General features: G+C 53.6%; 1 protein-coding gene across 8 annotated transcripts in view; it reads left to right on the plus strand.

Annotated features, from left to right (window-relative positions):
• Positions 1–16,648, plus strand: part of PDE4B (phosphodiesterase 4B) — a 192,026-nt gene that overhangs the window by 162,407 nt on the left and 12,971 nt on the right. For 6 of the 8 annotated variants that reach the window (XM_067001866.1, XM_067001867.1, XM_048062154.2 and 3 more), the window contains one exon: positions 2,478–2,590. The exons of 1 other annotated variant lie outside the window; for it this stretch is intronic. In XM_067001866.1, coding sequence (XP_066857967.1) covers positions 2,478–2,590 — 113 coding nt within the window. Of the gene's footprint in view, positions 1–2,477; positions 2,591–2,653; positions 16,454–16,648 lie in introns of those variants that run through there. One more of the 8 variants, XM_048062159.2, reaches the window with a different exon arrangement.

The raw sequence follows: 16,648 nt of genomic DNA on the forward strand, positions 1-16,648 counted from the left end.
TGATAAAGTAGTTGGTGGAGAATATGCTTGTTAGACAGGGAATGTGCTCAAGTTGTGTATGGTTTGGCTGTTTCTACCTGCTTTTTGATATATGTATCGCAGAAGCATGCATTCTGAGAGAGAGCGCTTGCCATGTTTGGAGCTCCGTGAGCACAGAAAAAAAAACCACTAACCTTTGATGACAGAGATTCAGACTTACTGTTTCTTTTCTTTATCTGTGCTAAGTGCTTCCTGATAGTTCGTTGCTCAATTACTCCCTGGCAGCATTTATTTTCTGCTGTGGAACTTCAAACGCTGAGCGCGGGGTCTCTGCACAACGCTTGCTAACGTAGCTCAGTTGTGTTGTGGCTGTGGGTAAGGACGAGGAGGATTTCCCCTGCCGATCTTGAGGGGCTCTGCAGGGAGTGCACCCCTAGTAGGGAGGGCTGGGGTCTACACACATATGGGGCACGCGTATGGCCAGCGCGTGTGCTAGAGAGCATTCACTTTGCTGTATATCATAGCAATCCTGACCACTGATGTCACTGTTACCTGCTCAGCCCGGGCCATTAGAAATGCTGAACTCATTAACTCTGACAGATTTATGGGGTAAAGCGTATGTCGCTGGTATTATGAGAAGCAGTTACATTCATGGGGAGATTTTATGATTCACCGTATCCGCTTATGTAAACCTTAACTTTTACGGCAAGAGCCGCTCGGGAGCACGTTGTCCTGCTGGCAGGGTCAGGGAGCGGAGCTGGGGGAGGCCGAGGAGCAGGGCTGGTGGGGAGCAGGTACTGGTGAGGCTGGGGAGCGGGGCCAGCGTGGAGCTGTGGACTCAGGAGCAGAGCTGGGCAAGGCTGGGGCGCGGGGCCTGCGGGGCAGCACAGGCGGATGGCACCGGGGAGCGGGGCCACCGCGGTGCTGGAGACGGTGGTCAGGGCTGGTGGGGAGCGGGGCTGGTGTGCTTCGGGTTGACGAATACTAAGTTGGGGAGCAGGAGTAGATGAAGTAGGGGAGCAGGCGTAGATGAAGTAGGAGGGCAGGATTAGATGAAGCGGGGCAGGATCACTACAGAAAGCAGGGCAGCAGCACCACACGAAGCAAGTCAGGACCACCACACAAAGTGGGTCAGGACCAACACACAAAGCAGGGCAGGACCACTACATGAAGCATGGCAGTAGCACCACATGAAGCGGGGCAGCACCACCACGCAAAGTGGGGCAGTTAGGATCAACGTGAAGGGGGCCAGGACCACCGCGCGAAGCGGGATGGCACTACCACACGAAGCAGGACAGTCAGGACCACATGAAGGGGGTCAGGGCCACCACACAAAGTGGGTCAGGACCACCACATGAAGCAAGTTAGGACCACCACACAAAGTGTGTCAGGACTACCACATGAAGCGGGGCGGGAGCGCCACATGAAGTGGGGCAGAACCAGCACATGAAGCGGGGCAGCACCACCACACGAAGTGGGGCAGCAGCACCACATGAAGCAAGTCAGGACCACCGCACGAAATGGGTCAGGACCACCACATGAAGTGTGTCAGGACCACCACATGAAGTGTGTCAGGACCACCACATGAAGTGTGTCAGGACCACTGCACGAAGTGAGTCAGGACCACCACATGAAGTGTGTCAGGACCACCACATGAAGTAGGTCAGGACCACCGCACGAAGTGAGTCAGGACCACCGCATGAAGTGAGTCAGGACCACCACATGAAGTGTGTCAGGACCACCACATGAAGTGGGTCAGGACCACCGCACGAAGTGAGTCAGGACCACCGCACGAAGTGTGTCAGGACCACCACATGAAGTGGGTCAGGACCACCACACGAAGTGAGTCAGGACCACCACACGAAGTGTGTCAGGACCACCACATGAAGTGGGTCAGGACCACCGCACGAAGTGAGTCAGGACCACCACATGAAGTGTGTCAGGACCACCGCACGAAGTGAGTCAGGACCACCACATGAAGCAGAGCAGGACCAGCACATGTAAGCGGGGCAGCACCACCACACGAAGTGGTTCAGGACCGCCGCACGAAGCGGGGCAGCGGGGCCGTACCACCCGCCCTGGCCAGCCGCGGGGCTGGCACGGGAGCAGCCCTCGGGCACCACGGAGCAGCGGGGGCGGCCCGGCCCCGGCCGCCGGCAGCGGAGCGGAGCTTGGGGGGTGGAGGGGGGGCACGGAGGCGGGGGGAGCCCGGCCGCGGCCCGCGGGCGCCTCAGCAGGGCGGGCTGCGGGCTGCGGGTCTGCCCCGCCCGGGGCGCGGGGCCGGGGCGGGCCGGGGCGGGCCGGGGCGGGCGGCCGAGGGCCGGGCGGCCGCGGCGGGCGGGGATTTGCTCGGCGGCGGCCGGGGGAGCGCGGCGGCGGGCGCATGATGAAGGAGCGGTGCGGCACCTCCGGCAGCGCTGGCGGCGGCTCCGGCGGCCCCGGCATGGAGAGGCTGCCGCCGCGCCAGCCCGACTACATGTCCGTGTGCCTGTTCGCAGAGGAGCCCTACCAGAAGCTGGCCATGGAGACGCTGGAGGAGCTCGACTGGTGCCTGGACCAGCTGGAGACCATCCAGACCTACCGCTCCGTCAGCGAGATGGCCTCCAACAAGGTGAGCGAGGGGCGGCGGGGCTGGGGGCTTCTCGGTGGGCGCTGACCCCCCCGGACCCCCGGGATGTCACCCACCGCCATCCGCCCGTCGTGGCGCGCGGTCTGACCGCTGCGTTTTGCCTTTCAGCGAGCGTTGCGTGGTGGCGGCACGTGGCGAGGGTGCGAAGGCAGAGGTTGTGCGTGGGTAACGGGCTCTGGGGGAGCGTCGCGCCGCTCCCCTCCTCGCTCGGCTCTTAGCGCGCCGCGAGCCAGCGGGAGCCCGAGGCTTCCCGCAAGGACTGAGGTGCTGCAGCGAGGTGTCCCGCATCGTGGAGCGGGATGAGGTCGGTAGGAGCACCCTGCGGTGAGGGGCAGGCAGGCAGAAGGGGCGGCAGTGGTCCCGGGGGTACGCCAAGAGGCAGCGCAGCGGAAAGAAAATGAAGTGTGTTGTCCAAACGCCCTTCCTGACACTACTTTTTGAAGTTCGTTTTCCTCGCCTCCCCCTCCCAGTGCCTGGAGCCGTGCTCCCCAGCTTCCATCCTTCCGAGCCAAGCAATCGCAGCTGCATTTTGCTGAGAGATCTCCCGAAGCGAGCCCTTGATCCGCCAGCACTGCCACCGGTGGGTGCAAGGCACCCCCTGCCCCAGCATCACCAGGCCAGAGCTTGGGGGGCATCCGACGGCTCCCCGTCCCCTCGCCAGCACAGTTTCTGCAGCTGTGCCTTTTCCTTTACTGCTTACACCCACGGGTTGCCCGACGGAGCAGATCACAGGGTCCCAGGAATGAGTGTGCGCTGTCTTTGGTGCGAGAGCTGTGTCCGCTACGTCCACACCTGCAGCCCGCTGCTGTGGTTAAGGCCAGCGCTGGGCTGTACTGCACAAACCCAGTGCTATTATTTTTTTTCCTAATTGGAAATTAATGAAATCAGAAATGCTGAATCATAAGCTGATTTTATGGAAAACTTGAGCAAACAAATCCCGTGTTGTTTCAGCTTCCTCCCTCTGGTAGCGATTACTACGACGTGCAGGGGCAAAGGAAGCAATAAAAGTTTATAGATCGAGCTTTCAAGTGAGGAATACTTTTTATTTTTTTTTTTTCTGAGTTTGTGTGAGAGATACCAGGCTGAAAGTTGGGAAGGGTTTAAGCTGTAGAGAAAGATGCGCCTCAAATGTGGGCGTTGATGCCCTTCATTTAGAGAGATTTCTTCTTTGCCAAGGGCTACATCTGGATTCGGGAAGGTGAAAGACTAAATTGCTTATTGTAGTAATTAAAAGCTGTGGTCCTCTGTGTGGAAATGTCTTACAGCTGGGTGAGCAAAGATGTTCCCAAAACTTTGTTCTTTCAAAATCAGTTTTTGCAATGTCCACACTTTTTGGTCAACTTCCAGTATCGTTTCTGTCTATGAAAGAAGAGCATAAAATAGTCTCACATCCCGCTTCCCTCATCAGCAGTAAATGTTGTCACAAAGTAGTTTGGGGCTTGGGGCTTTGGGGTTTTGGCGGCACACACACACACGCCTGTAGTGACCTTGTCAGTGCCACAAGCGGCTGGGTTGGCAGCATGCGTCTCAGAAGGGGGCTGCAGCGTGCCTTCGTCTCACAGAGTATCCAAATCAACTGCCCCTTTCGGTCAAAGGCATTTAAACTTGTCGCTGGTAAATACCAAAACAGCCCGATGTTTTGAAAACAGGATGCTTAGGCTCCACATTATTAAAGAAAAACGGAAAGAGAAACAGTATAGATAGGAAGAAAGCAAATAGACGCAGCATGCTCCCGAGTGCAAGAGCAGTATAAACAGTGACCTATCTTCCTGACCTCTGCTATTGCCGAGTTCCTGGCCCCGCGCCACTCAAGCCAAACTACGTCATTTGAGACTGATAGTAGGCATGGCACAGCTGTTGCAAGTGTGACTCGAATTTCCTGTCTCCTTCCTGACAGACGTAGTTTAGAAAACCCAGAGTTGCAACAACAGCAGACGGAGAGGGAGGATCTCCGCATACGTGTTTGCAGGGCGATTCTCAGAAGTGCTGCACCAAAAAGGAATTTCTGGGGGGAAACACCATGCAGGACAGCATCCTGGCTAAAACCTGATGGGTTTCGGAAAACATCAGTTAAGGCATGTGCGTATACTTTTTTAAGACGTGAGTTAATTACAGGAGAAGCGAGGAAATGAGCGGCTAATCTTGCTCTGAGCTAACGAGCCTGATTGCACTGACATCAGTGTGAGCCGAGGGAGCACAGCTGCTTGCACGATGGGACCCTACGGTGTGAGGGGGATCGGACATAATAAATAGGCAAAGAAGGGAGCTCTGTTCCCCACGTGCTGTGAGTCTGTGATTCCTGACACGTTCATTACCCACTGAAGAACAACTGACTGCACACCCAGTGCCTGCCGCGGCGATTTGGTGCTGTGGACAAACAGGAGACCTGCATCCTATCCGTCCTCTCTGTTTGGCAGCCGTTAGACACTTAACTTTCCAAATCAGAGAAAAAAACTACCTGGAAAAGTACCTGCTTACGGGGAATGCAAGCAGCACGAAGGGAATTCCCTTTCCTAACACTGTGCTTACCTTCGGCTGCGAGCAGGGTACGGCGCTGCAGCTTTGCAGTGAAACAAAATGACCTTTAAAGCTCCGTAGGCCCCTGGTGCTGCTTGTGGAAGCAGGCCACACGTATTTACATTACTGTAACACATCTATTCCTTTTTTTTCCCCTGTATTTATTACCCTGTCCAGCCCAGGCAACTGCAGAGCCTCAGAAGGATCTGTGACTCATAGGCCTCCCGATAAAGAGGGGTATTTTCTCTCTTGGTGGCCACGCTGTGATGCTGCATTTGGCATCAGGCAGCTGTCCGCAGCCTCGATCGTCCTGGAGGCGGAAGCACAAGACCCTCGCGTCTCCGTTACCTAATATAGTGTTCAGATCTGGGGAAGGACATGCTCAGTGCATCCATCCCTCGAGTAGTAAAAAGGGACAGTTTTTTTCCCGGCTGAAACACTGGTCTGGGCAGCTCCCGAGTTTTTACGGGGCATCAAAGTCAGAAAATTAGGGGCAGAGGAGGTGTATTATTTCTCAGAGAGCTGCCTGCCTGTCTGTGCAGCATGTAGCCCAGGTCACGAGTGACGTGGATGTATCGGGACCTACGCAGCACCTTGCCACGTCCTTAAGGTAGACCAGTCTTGTTTGGAGCTGTTTGCAGCCCGTCCAGTAAGGAAATGGGCAGATAACCTAATTTGTGGTCTGTGGGAACATGCTAATTCTGAGTAGACTGAGCTGTTGTCACCAGGGTGTCTTCCTCGTGCTATCACAACTTTGGAAACCTGTTTCGCTCCTCGCTCTCTTCCCTGGAGGACCCTTCCCAGCCAGGACTGCCAGCGCAGTCGCAACATGCAGAGCAAATCGTTCAAGTCTCTTATTTCGATTCGGAAAAGCTCTCTCCTAAAGAACCCTCTGTTACTCCTGAGCTGATCGACCTGGCCCCAGCCCTGCCGCCAGGCGAGGTTTCCAGCCGGCAGCTCCCGGGGCAGCAGCGCGACGGCTCTCCGTGCTCCCCTCCGTGTCGCACGGGAGCCAGGAGCCGCTAAGATAAACAGAAGTGATTTCATCGTGCGTGCGTTTCAGCGGGCGTTTCGGGCAGAAAAGAGGAGCAGGGCCGCACCTCGCTTTGAGGAGACAGCGGCTAAATAAACATCTGGGCACTAATGTAAACTCGCGCGGGTCTCGGTGGAGGTTTGGCGCAGCGCGGGGCCGGGTGCCAGCAGGGTATGTGCCGGGCTGCACAGCGTCCACGTTCGCGCGAGTGTCGGCCCCGAATCTTGTCCGCTTCGTACGTGATGTTTCCCTTGAGCGGTGCCAAGCTGTTTAGTCTTTCGGTTGCTTTGCTGTAACTTCCTTTGTTTAATATCCTTTAAAACAGCCGAGCGCCTCACAAAGAGAAGCTTGTTCGGCTGTGCAGCAGCCAGCGAGACAAAGAGACTTCCACGTCTCCTGTTTTTACAAGCCGGGATGAATCACCCAGCTCCGCACGCGGTTCCCCAGCCGCACGCCGGTATTCCCCTCGCCCGGGGACTGGCGCTGAGGAAGCAGAGATGCGCGGCCGAGCTGCCGGGAGGGCTCACACGCGGGCCGGGAGGGCTCACACGCGGGTCGGCTGCCGTCAGCATCCCCTGGCACCGCGCTGCCCTCCCCGCCGAGGCGCTGCCCGTGTCGGGTTTGACGTCGGCGTGCTCCAGCGCCGTTAACTGTTTCCTAGTCCTCCAGCTGCAGGGCACGAGAGCATCGCTGCCGCCAAGCCGTTTGTGGCCGAGGCTGCAGTGGTCGCTCAGGCTTTGCTTTATCGGATGGCGTCTGTTTGTGTGGAAGTGCCCTTGCTCCAGAGGAAAGGGCTCCGTGTTTCTTAAGGCAGCGCTGCACGCAGTGAGCGACCCGTTTGCTTTTAACGGGAGCGCTTGGGAGAGGTGTACGTGACGCTGCGGGACGAGGAGGGAGCAGCCCCGGCCCGTGAGCCCCCCAGAAGCTGCGGGGTGCTCGAGGCGGGGGAGCTGGCTCTGCCCCTGCCGTGTGCGTCAGCTCTCAGCGCTCTCACACACGGGCCTTCGGGTCAGCTGTCTCTTTATCCTCCCTATTCCTCCCCCTCTCTCTCTGGCCTCTACAGTAAATCATTCTGGTTCTGTGAAATACGGCACAACAGCGGGGAGGAATAGCGGGCCACGCACAGGCGGATTTGACAATCTGATATTTTTGTCTTGCTAGCCCCGTGGGCTGTCAGTTTCCAGATATCTCAGTTGAGCTGATCCAAATATCAAAGGCAGCGGCGCGTTAGGAAGGTGCGCCGCTGTCTTTGTGAAGTGCCAGCACGGCGGGGGGAGCCAGGGCTGCCGTCCCAGATACCCTCCTGGAGCAAACGACTTCATTTCCAGCGGTGGCTGCTGCCCCGTCCCACCACGCTGGTGCCGTAAACGGGTCAGAAAAGCCCGTAAGAGGGCAACCCCACGACCACGCACCATGCTGCCAGTGCACGTCTGGACAGCCACCGCAGAGGTGAGGATTTGGGGCGCTGAGTTTTGCTTCAAATCCATCATCCCCGGACCCCTCCTGGGGAGCCGCCGTCCATCAGGACGCGATGGTGCCCAGGACTTCCGAGCTTGTCCCTTAACATTTTCTGCTTGTGCCTGGATGTGACGGCTGTTAAAGTTCTGCATTCTCAGACTTTTACGTTATAACACATCAGGGTGGGGCTTAAATAAATAATAGCTCAAAGGCAGGTTCGAAATGAATCATGATTCGAGGGCAGGACGCGAGGGTGACTAACTGTTCGGAGCAGTGACCTCTCTGGAAGTGAAGTGAGGATACCGGAGACGCATGAAATCTCGGAGGAGCAGCACCGCTGCGGATGGAGGCGGGCAGTGAAGGATCTCAAAGCAGGATTTAACCCTCGGAGCAGTCCTAATGCTGACCCTGATGCTGTGGAGCGGGCCGATTGGCACAGCCTGACTCGAAACCCTTCGATTTTTACCCAGGTGCAGAGCGACTGCTCTCAGGGAGGCTACTGGCGATCAAAATATTTTCACTAAGTGAAACTTAATTGAAAGATGTTGTGTTATCAAAGCCAAAACATGTTGTGGAGATGTATTGGTTTGAAAGCTCATCTGTCAGAGCTCCTAGAGGGAGAGATTTCTCTGATTAAAGTCTTTGCTCTGTGTTTAAAGCAAACAAACGAGAAGCGCCTCACCTTGCTGCTATTTTAGCACAGCTGGGCAAACGCTACATAAAAATTACTCTGCAAATCATTTGCCTATCTCTCTGTGAGAAGGATTTTTCATTTGAATATATTTACATTAATTAGTGCCTTTCATATGGTTTTGATGCCTGCACTGGGCTCATTTTCATTTTGGCACCAAAACTGGGGGGAGATCCTGCCTTGTAGGGTGGCGTACGCCGTTCGCCAGGCCCGCAGACCTCTGTGTCCTGCGCTTCCCGAAGCAGACGTCTGCTGATTAAAAGTTGCCAGAGTTTCGCATCCCTGCAAGCATCTTTGAGAAGTCGTTTCAGGGCACCGGGTTATTTGAATTTTCCAAAGCCTGTTCTCCTACTCAGGTAAAACCCCTGCCGGATTTGCCTAAACGAGGACTGCGGAGCCTGACTCAAATTTAAATTAAATTTAAATTGCTGCTTCATACGATTAACAAAATCCCGCTTTTAATTGCATTGCTCTCTTGTTAAACGATAAGCACGCTTCCCCCTCTCTGTTGACGAAGGCCAGGGAGGCAATCCAGGTGCTCAGCGCCCTCCTGCCCTCCGTCCCCAGGCGGTGGGCAGGACGTGGGGTGCCCCCCTGGGTGCCGGGGACCCCTCGGGTTCCAGGGACGCGCTGCAGGCTCTGCTGCTGCCTGGCACGGGCGAAGGAGCCGGGGAGGTGCTCTGGTTTGTGGGCTCTTTTTACGAAGTTGTTTGGCTTCCTTTGGCACTTGAGGCTTCGTCAGTGTGGTTTGCATGGGTGGGACTGACAAAAGATTTTGGTCTGAGATCTGCAGCCTGCTGGAGCGTTATCTGCTCTCACGGCCGCAGATGTTGTCAGCTGCATCAGGGCTTTCTTTAATCAAGTTTTTATGTCAACAAACAAACTGCTGCAGTTATTAATTTTGCTGTTGCTTCCTAGCCCCTAGCCTTCAGCTCAGGCCGGTGCTCATCGGCTCTCGCTTCCTCAATTTTCTCGTGCACTTAACGCACAACAAACATTTTTTCAGCTGGTAAAACTCTGTAAAAACGATTTTGCAGAACCAGTGTTTTCGCTTGTTCCTGCTTTTATTGACGGGCCTCCTGTTAGGCTGAAGAACAAAACGAGAGCAGGACTGACAGCCTGGTGCTAGGGCTCGCCAGGCTGGCGCCGGGCTCGGGACCTGCCCCTCGCCTGTGACCCGGTGCCGGAGCAGCCCTGTCCCCGTCCCCTGGAGCGCGTGCTGTTTTCCAGGTAAAGGGCTCCGGTGCCAAGCGTTTTTGGGGTACTGGTGAGGACATTGATACCAAATACGATTCCGTCAACGCACCAAACGTTAACCCAAAACGAGGGCTGTTGGTACAAAGAGGGTATGGAGAGCCCGGGGTACACCGGGACCTGAATTCATCGGCAGGAGATCCTGCGGGCTGCCCGGCCGGAGGAGGCTGGGAGCAGATGTGGCCCCGCAGGGCACGGCGCGCATTTCTGAGCGTGCCAACAAAAACTGGGGCGGGCACACCTTGTAAACACATGACAAATTCATTTTCAGGAAAATAAGCAGGGTGGTTTCTCCGTGACCTCGCCGATCCCCCAGCATCAGGTGGAGGGGTTTTTTTCTTCTGGCTCACCATTTCCCAGCAAGTGAGTAACGTGCCCCGAGCCTGCTTTTAAATGAGGAAATTCGGAATCGCTTCCACGCAGGGCTAAATGCACAGCGCCTGCCTGGTGCAGGACCGTGTGGGGAGTTTTTCCTTTCCGGCATTTTAATTCAATTTGCATATTTCAAGTCTCATTTATCTGGAAATGAGCTGGAAACGTACCGGTGATAACACTGGTGGTTCAGGTTTCATTTCATCACTTTTTAAGTGCTGCGTTGCATAAATGCATACCACCCAAGGGAGGTTTCAGATGAAATGCTAAACTTTACGGGTAAAATCTGAATATTATGCCGTCTACATCAGATATATGTTATTGCTTTCATGAGCAGCCACATGCTGATTTATGGCAACGTGCTATTTATTTATCAACATTTACATTGTGGATTTTTAAATTATTCTAATAACACAAAGCCAACAAGTTGGTCATGATGTTTTTCCTTTAAAGTCTTCCTTTGAACGCATATATAAATCAACGCTCCTTTGATGTGAAATTGGAGATTTCATAACCGTGTGTTTACTTTTTGGTTTAAAAAATAAGCTGAAGGGAAAACAAAAAACAAAAACCAAATAGTACTTTGTATCTCATTAGAAATAGTTTCTAGCACATTAAAAACTATATTGTTTTAGGAAACAAGAACTAGAAAGAGTTGCAAAAGCATTTGATTTTTTTAATGACTGGCTGTTGACTGCAACCATTCCACTTTTCTTCAGGCACTGAAATATGTCTGAAAACCTTCTCCTGTAGTATTGATTTAATGTGAAATTAGGCTTCTTTTTTTCTTTAAACATTATATTTAAATGCGCCTTCCCGACGTCTGTTGTGCGAGTGCTTGAAGAGGAGAACTGATAGAAATTGTGGAGTAACAGGGGCAGCTGCGGGCCAGTTTGGCGATCCTTCTCGTAAGGGAGGTGACGCCGGGAAAGCACAGCCAAATGGTCGGGTCGCTCCTCCGATAAATTAAAGAACTTTAACTCTTTTGGCTTGCAAACTTTTAAAGAAAACAACAAAAGAAATACCTCGGCCCTACAAAATCAACAGGCTTCCCAAATGTGCTTTGGTGAACAGCAGAACGGTGACAAATTGCTTCTGGGTGGCGACCAGGTGCTCGGCTGCAGAGACTTTTTTTCGGCAGCCTGTTTGAGTAAGGACCAGTACGGGACAAGGTGCATCAACGCCGGGAAGAGAGGTATTTAAAACGTTTCTCCCAGCTCCTCCGGCGCTGGTGATGCGATTACTCTGATTTTTTTTAAATCTGCAGTAGCACATCTGTGTCGCATCCATTCTCTTAGCGCGACCAGAGATCTGGACAAAAGCATTACGCACTCGCCGCTTGACCTGGGAGTCGTTTGCATGCATGAGTAATTTCCCTCCTGCGTGTAAATAATTTCCGCCTTGATTCCCATCGCCGTCCTGTCCCGGGGCAGGTAGGTGTCAGCTGTTCCTCCCCAGCTCCCGGGGGGCCGGCCCGCCATTCCCAGGAGAGGTGCTGCTAACACGAGTGGAGTTACACCGCGATTTAATTGTGCCTCCAGAACTGAAGTGATTTACCAGGGCAATTAAACCGAGAAGGATTAAGCCCGGCTGCATTTGCGTAGAAATCAAAGGCGAAAGTTGCCCTTGTACCACAAATCCCTTTGTTCTAAGGATTTCCAAGCGCAGTGGAAGAGCGAGGGATGTAATATTTGCGTCAGAAGGGTGGGTCACCGGGAACAGAGTTTATAAACATTTTTACACGCTGGAGATCTGCAACGAGATTCCCCCATCAAAGTGCGGGGTGGGACCCCACTCTCCGTAGGTATTCCAGGCTGGAGCCCCACAGCATCTTAGCAGCTCTTTTATCTTGCAATTGCCCTCAGCTCCTGCAAATGACTCAAACTTTTTTAGGCAGCCTGTTTGAATAAGGACTCGTGGCCTCAGGGAACCTCAGCTGGTATACATTGACTTCAAAGGATTTGCATCAGCAGCAGATACATCCTCCTGTCTTTGTGCTGTCTGTAAGGCACCAGGAACACCTCTGGTGCCGCGCTCCAAGGGGCAATAGGAACAGGAATGACAACGGGACTATTGCCCGAGCCGGCTTTGGGCTGGAAAGGCCAAGAACTGTGTGTACATCTGCGTAGCTCTCTGACGAACCTTCCTGGGAAAGGAAGAGAATTATTTCTTCCCTAAAAAGCTAGAAAAGTAGGATTTGCCACACTGATGCATGAGGAGGATCTCCCGGCTTGTGGCTGGATGCTGCCCTGAACGCCCCGTGCCACACGCATGGAGAGGGAGTGCGGCCAGTGCGGCGTGCTCAGGCTCCTGGGTCTGGCACACCCCATCACAGGCAGGGCCACTTCTCTTCCTCTGCGTGAAAACGAAGGCAAGCAAGCTTTGCCTGCAGAGCTTTCGGTGGGATGGGTGAGAGGGGCTGTACCAGCTCGCCATAAGGTTGTGGGAGCTGTCGTGCACTCGGTGGCAATGCCACCACCTTGTCACCGCGCTCCTGCTCGGTGGGCACGTCCTCGCCACAGAACCTGGTGCTGGGGCAGGTGCTCAGCCGCCCCCTGCAGCTGGAGGGGCTAACCCCATCCTGAAAATGCCCCTACCGAGGACGTGGACCGAGAGGGCGCGACGTCAGGAGTGAGGAGGGGAACCGTGAGCTGAGTTCCTGAGTGGTAATCAAGGAAATTCCCACACGCACGCAGAGTTGGAAGGCTGGAAAGAAACTGTGACTCCCTCTACCAGGGAATACATGAAAAATTAATCAAAGAATGATTCAATTTCTGGGAGGCTTAATTTGGTTCAGATGACTTCTGCAGTTACTTCAGAGCATGCGAAACAGGAAGGCTCCCCCCACTGTGATGTCTTTTTCTCACACGATCCTCCAGATGGTTTTAGACTTCTGTTACTTGATTAGGAGGTCAGGTGTGCTGCCGTGTGTGCTTGCTTATTGCAAATTTCAGGTTGGGTTTCATGTCATTCACGGGATTTGCACTCTTTTCATCAGCTCTACGTGTTGATTGCAGTGGTCGGAGTTGGGGTAGAGGGAAGGGAGCCCCAGGACAATTCCCAATTCTGCCTCTTGCTTCTTTTGCACGGGACGCAGCCCTTGAACCCCTGCACGCAGCCGTTCATGTGCCTCTTCCGCATGCCTCAGCTCCCGTCTGTACGGCGAGGTTATCAGGGCCTCTTTCCTTTGTAAAAGGCACCGAGATGATTATTAATTATGAAAATAACAGCGCACGTGCACGTGTTGCTGATACGCGTTGCTGTAATTGCCGAGCCGAGTTCTGCAGCCACGCACGAGCTCTCTAAAGCACACAGCCTGCTCTCCCCAAAGAAGCAACACTTCTGTTTGCTTAATGGCAAAGCAGTTGGTATTTTCTCAGTGCTAGCATGCAATCTGTTTGTTTTACCCTTCGCTGTCAAATCGATTTAACGAAGGAATCGTTACCGAGGTTTGCACATGACATCACGCATTGATCTGTGCGGAGAGGGAGCAGCATGCTTTCTCCCCGCGGGTGCCGCAGGCAAATGGCAAAGCAGCTCGGAGGAAACAGCACCGCTCCAGAGCATCCTGACGTGGAAAGAAGCTAAGGAAAAACCCCCAGTCCCCCCCACCAGCAGTGAACACGTTGGGATTGCCATGCGAACCATCAGCGCGCCTTGTTCCATACCAAGATGAGTTTTTTTTTTTAAGTGTGTCGTGTTATTAAGGAAATCCTCCTTAGGTGCCCGCATCATCCAGGTGGTAAATTCCGGTAGAAGGTACAAAGCACGGGGGTACTCTCGTGCACATACCCGGCACTGTGGGTGTCTCGGCTGGGTTTGGCAATGACAGACTTTCCAGCCGTGCTGTAACACCGCCGTCTGTGTTTATAAAAGGTTGCCGATTAAAAGTCTGGAAAAGCGAGCAAGATTAAGGCTGTTGGAAGAGATGAAGGGGACAGACTTCTGGTTAAAGATCAGATATGAGGGTACAAAGGTCTTTTATCTGTCCTCATCTCTGCTGCGGATGGCTTGTGTGACCTTGCGGAGGCCGTTTAATTGCTTTGTGCCTCTGTGAAAGGTAAGAGCTACCCTTTGTACTTTATTAAGCCAGATGTGAGGTAAGGGCACTTTTTTTCAAATGTTTGCCCACCACTTGGCATTATTTGTCTGAAAGGGGCGATTGTTTGTGTAGAAACCCCAACTGATGTAACTTTACTTAAAACTTGTTTACTTGTTTGTGTGACCGTCTGATTATGGTGTTTTTCTTGTAAAGATAAAGGCCTCAATCCAGAGAAATATTTCGGCACGTGCTTCACTGTAGGTCTGTGGGAGGGTTCACGTGCTGCTGGCTGGTGCTTGTGACCCACGAAAATACGTCACTTTGAGGAACGATAGGGTCAGAGCTCTCCTCTCATCCCAGAGGCTTTCTCCCGCTCCGTTTGCACTCCTTTTGCCACTAGTTTTCTAAGTTTTTCATCACTAAGGTTTCTCAGCTCTCCGCCTCTGAGCCTCGTCAGCTCGAGGGGGAGAAGGAGGTGGCTTCACAGCTCCTTTAGCTCTGGTCTTGTCACGGAGAAGGTGCTTGTCACTGGTACGCGGGGCATGGAGGCTGGGATCCGGGTCAGTGACGGTAGCTGCAAGGCTCGAGCCTGGTTTGTGTGCGAGGAGGAGATCTGGGGAGTTACAGGGCATTAGAAGGAGCTTTTCTGTTCAGAAGGAGAGCGAGGGAAGTGTGTCATGAGCATGGACAGCACCGTGACTTGGTGTTGTCCCCCAGCTCGGCTTCCTGCTGCCCGCAGCAGCCCGGCCTGCTACGGCTGTGGCTGCAGCTGTGGAGCCCCAGTGCGGGGCCTGGGGCAGGACTCTCTGGAGCCTTCGCCCAGTGTTTCCAGCACGGTTCAAACTCCGTTATCATTATTACCGAGGTGAGCGTGTGGCCGAAACCCAAACGCCCCATCCGGCCGGTGCTGAGCAGCGGCTGGAGCATCCCTGGGCAGGGGGCTTTGGGCCCAGCGTGGCGCTCAGGGAGGGCACCTTGCGGGCCGGGCCTTCTGCCTCTGGTGGCGAGGTCAGCGTGGAGGAGCACAGCTCGGGAGCCACGGAGCGCCCTTCTGTGAGCAGCGGGCGAGGAGTCCGCCTAGGTGCTGGCATTCGTCAGGATCGCCCCGAGGCGCTGTGGCTCCGCTTTTAAAGTCAAAGTGAGAAACGGCTCCGAAAGCAGCCGCAGCTCCGCGTGGGGCAGTGCCGGGGTTCGTGGGGCGATGCTCCTCGGGGTGCCCAGGGAGCTGTGGGCTCTGCACCTCACTGCACCCAGAGCCCTGCGGCCAGGGCTGCCCCGCAGCACGCCAGGGAGCCTCGTGACGTCGCGCCGAGCACCACTGATAGCGTTTAACCAAAGCAGCCTGAGAAAAGAAATAATTCGAGATGAAGGATTGCCCTTCTGTTTCGGGAGCCCCAGCCGGGCGGTGTGGCGTGTTGCAGGCACCAAGGTCGCCCGAAGGCAGCGCGGGCGCTTCCCCACAGGGGCGATTCCTTGCTGCGATCGCTGCCACGCACACCAAAACGCGCTTTGCTGCTGGTTTGAGGCTAAAAGGGCAGCTGCAGCTTGCTAATAAAGTGATTGTATTTTGGCTTAACGTAACAATGAAAGTAACGAGTGAATCTCCGAATTCAGGCTGTGCCTATATCCTAGTGAGAAAGAAAGAATTTATTAAAATCCTGCATTGAGACTGCAGGCTGACATCGCAGATGTAAGGTTATTGCTAGTTTAGCCTTCTTCGTTGAAAGATATTCCCTGTTGTAAAGGTGCATTTTCCTACATTGCTGCGTTTTGCCCTCTACCATGTGGGGGAAAAAAACAGCGATCCCAGTGAAAACGTGAAAAATCGTGGTCTCAACAATCCATCTGAATACTTGCCTTGAAAATCCTCAGCCTCTGACATGAAGAGGATTTTTTAAAAAAGCATAGCCGGAGAAGAGAGGGCTGCCTACTTTGACTTATTTAAATATGCACAGAGCTTCCTCCATTTTAATCTTCCTTATAAAAAGATGGCTGTGTTACTAAAGCTGGCAGCCCCTCAGAAACCAGCATCATTTTTTTGTCAGCCGGTTCAGCTGAGCAAGGCTAATGTGGAGTGGGGACCCCCTTCAGCCAACTAAGCAACCAGGACGATTCATAATTCATAAGTGCTCGAAGCCATCTCGCTGAATACATTTGGATTAGTTCTTGTTTCTTCGTGCAATCCCTGATTTCATTATTCTCTCCTGCTAGCAAATACACCCACGTTCAGCCCTCTGCAAAGATGCTGTGCCAAGGCTGGCTTTGTCTGGGATTAGCGACTGCCGGGCTTTTGGGGATCTCTGGGCTTGATGAATGCTGATTTTTTTTACTGACTGGGAAACCGGGGTGTCCTTGTGCTTGTGGAGCTCTCCTCTCTTGCCGGCGATTTCTGCATAAGGATCTGTGGACTGTGGTGTGGAGTTTTCCAAAATGCCTGAAGCAAACTATTTGTTATCTGTATCTTGGGGTTATATTAAGGTGGGTTAAATCCGGAAGGATCACAAATGCCTGTTTTTTGTGCTGTATTTCTAGGCTAGAACCCCTAACAGGAGAACATGCACGTTAACTGGTTATTTTTGTGTACTGTATGGCATGAGATAAACGTGTGCACGGTGCATGCAGCATACATGTATGTGAATTATTTTTCCCCTTTGGGAATTCACTTCTGTGGGA

The sequence above is a fragment of the Anser cygnoides genome, chromosome 8, assembly GCF_040182565.1.
Source record: "Anser cygnoides isolate HZ-2024a breed goose chromosome 8, Taihu_goose_T2T_genome, whole genome shotgun sequence".
Taxonomy (NCBI): Eukaryota; Metazoa; Chordata; class Aves; order Anseriformes; family Anatidae; genus Anser; species Anser cygnoides.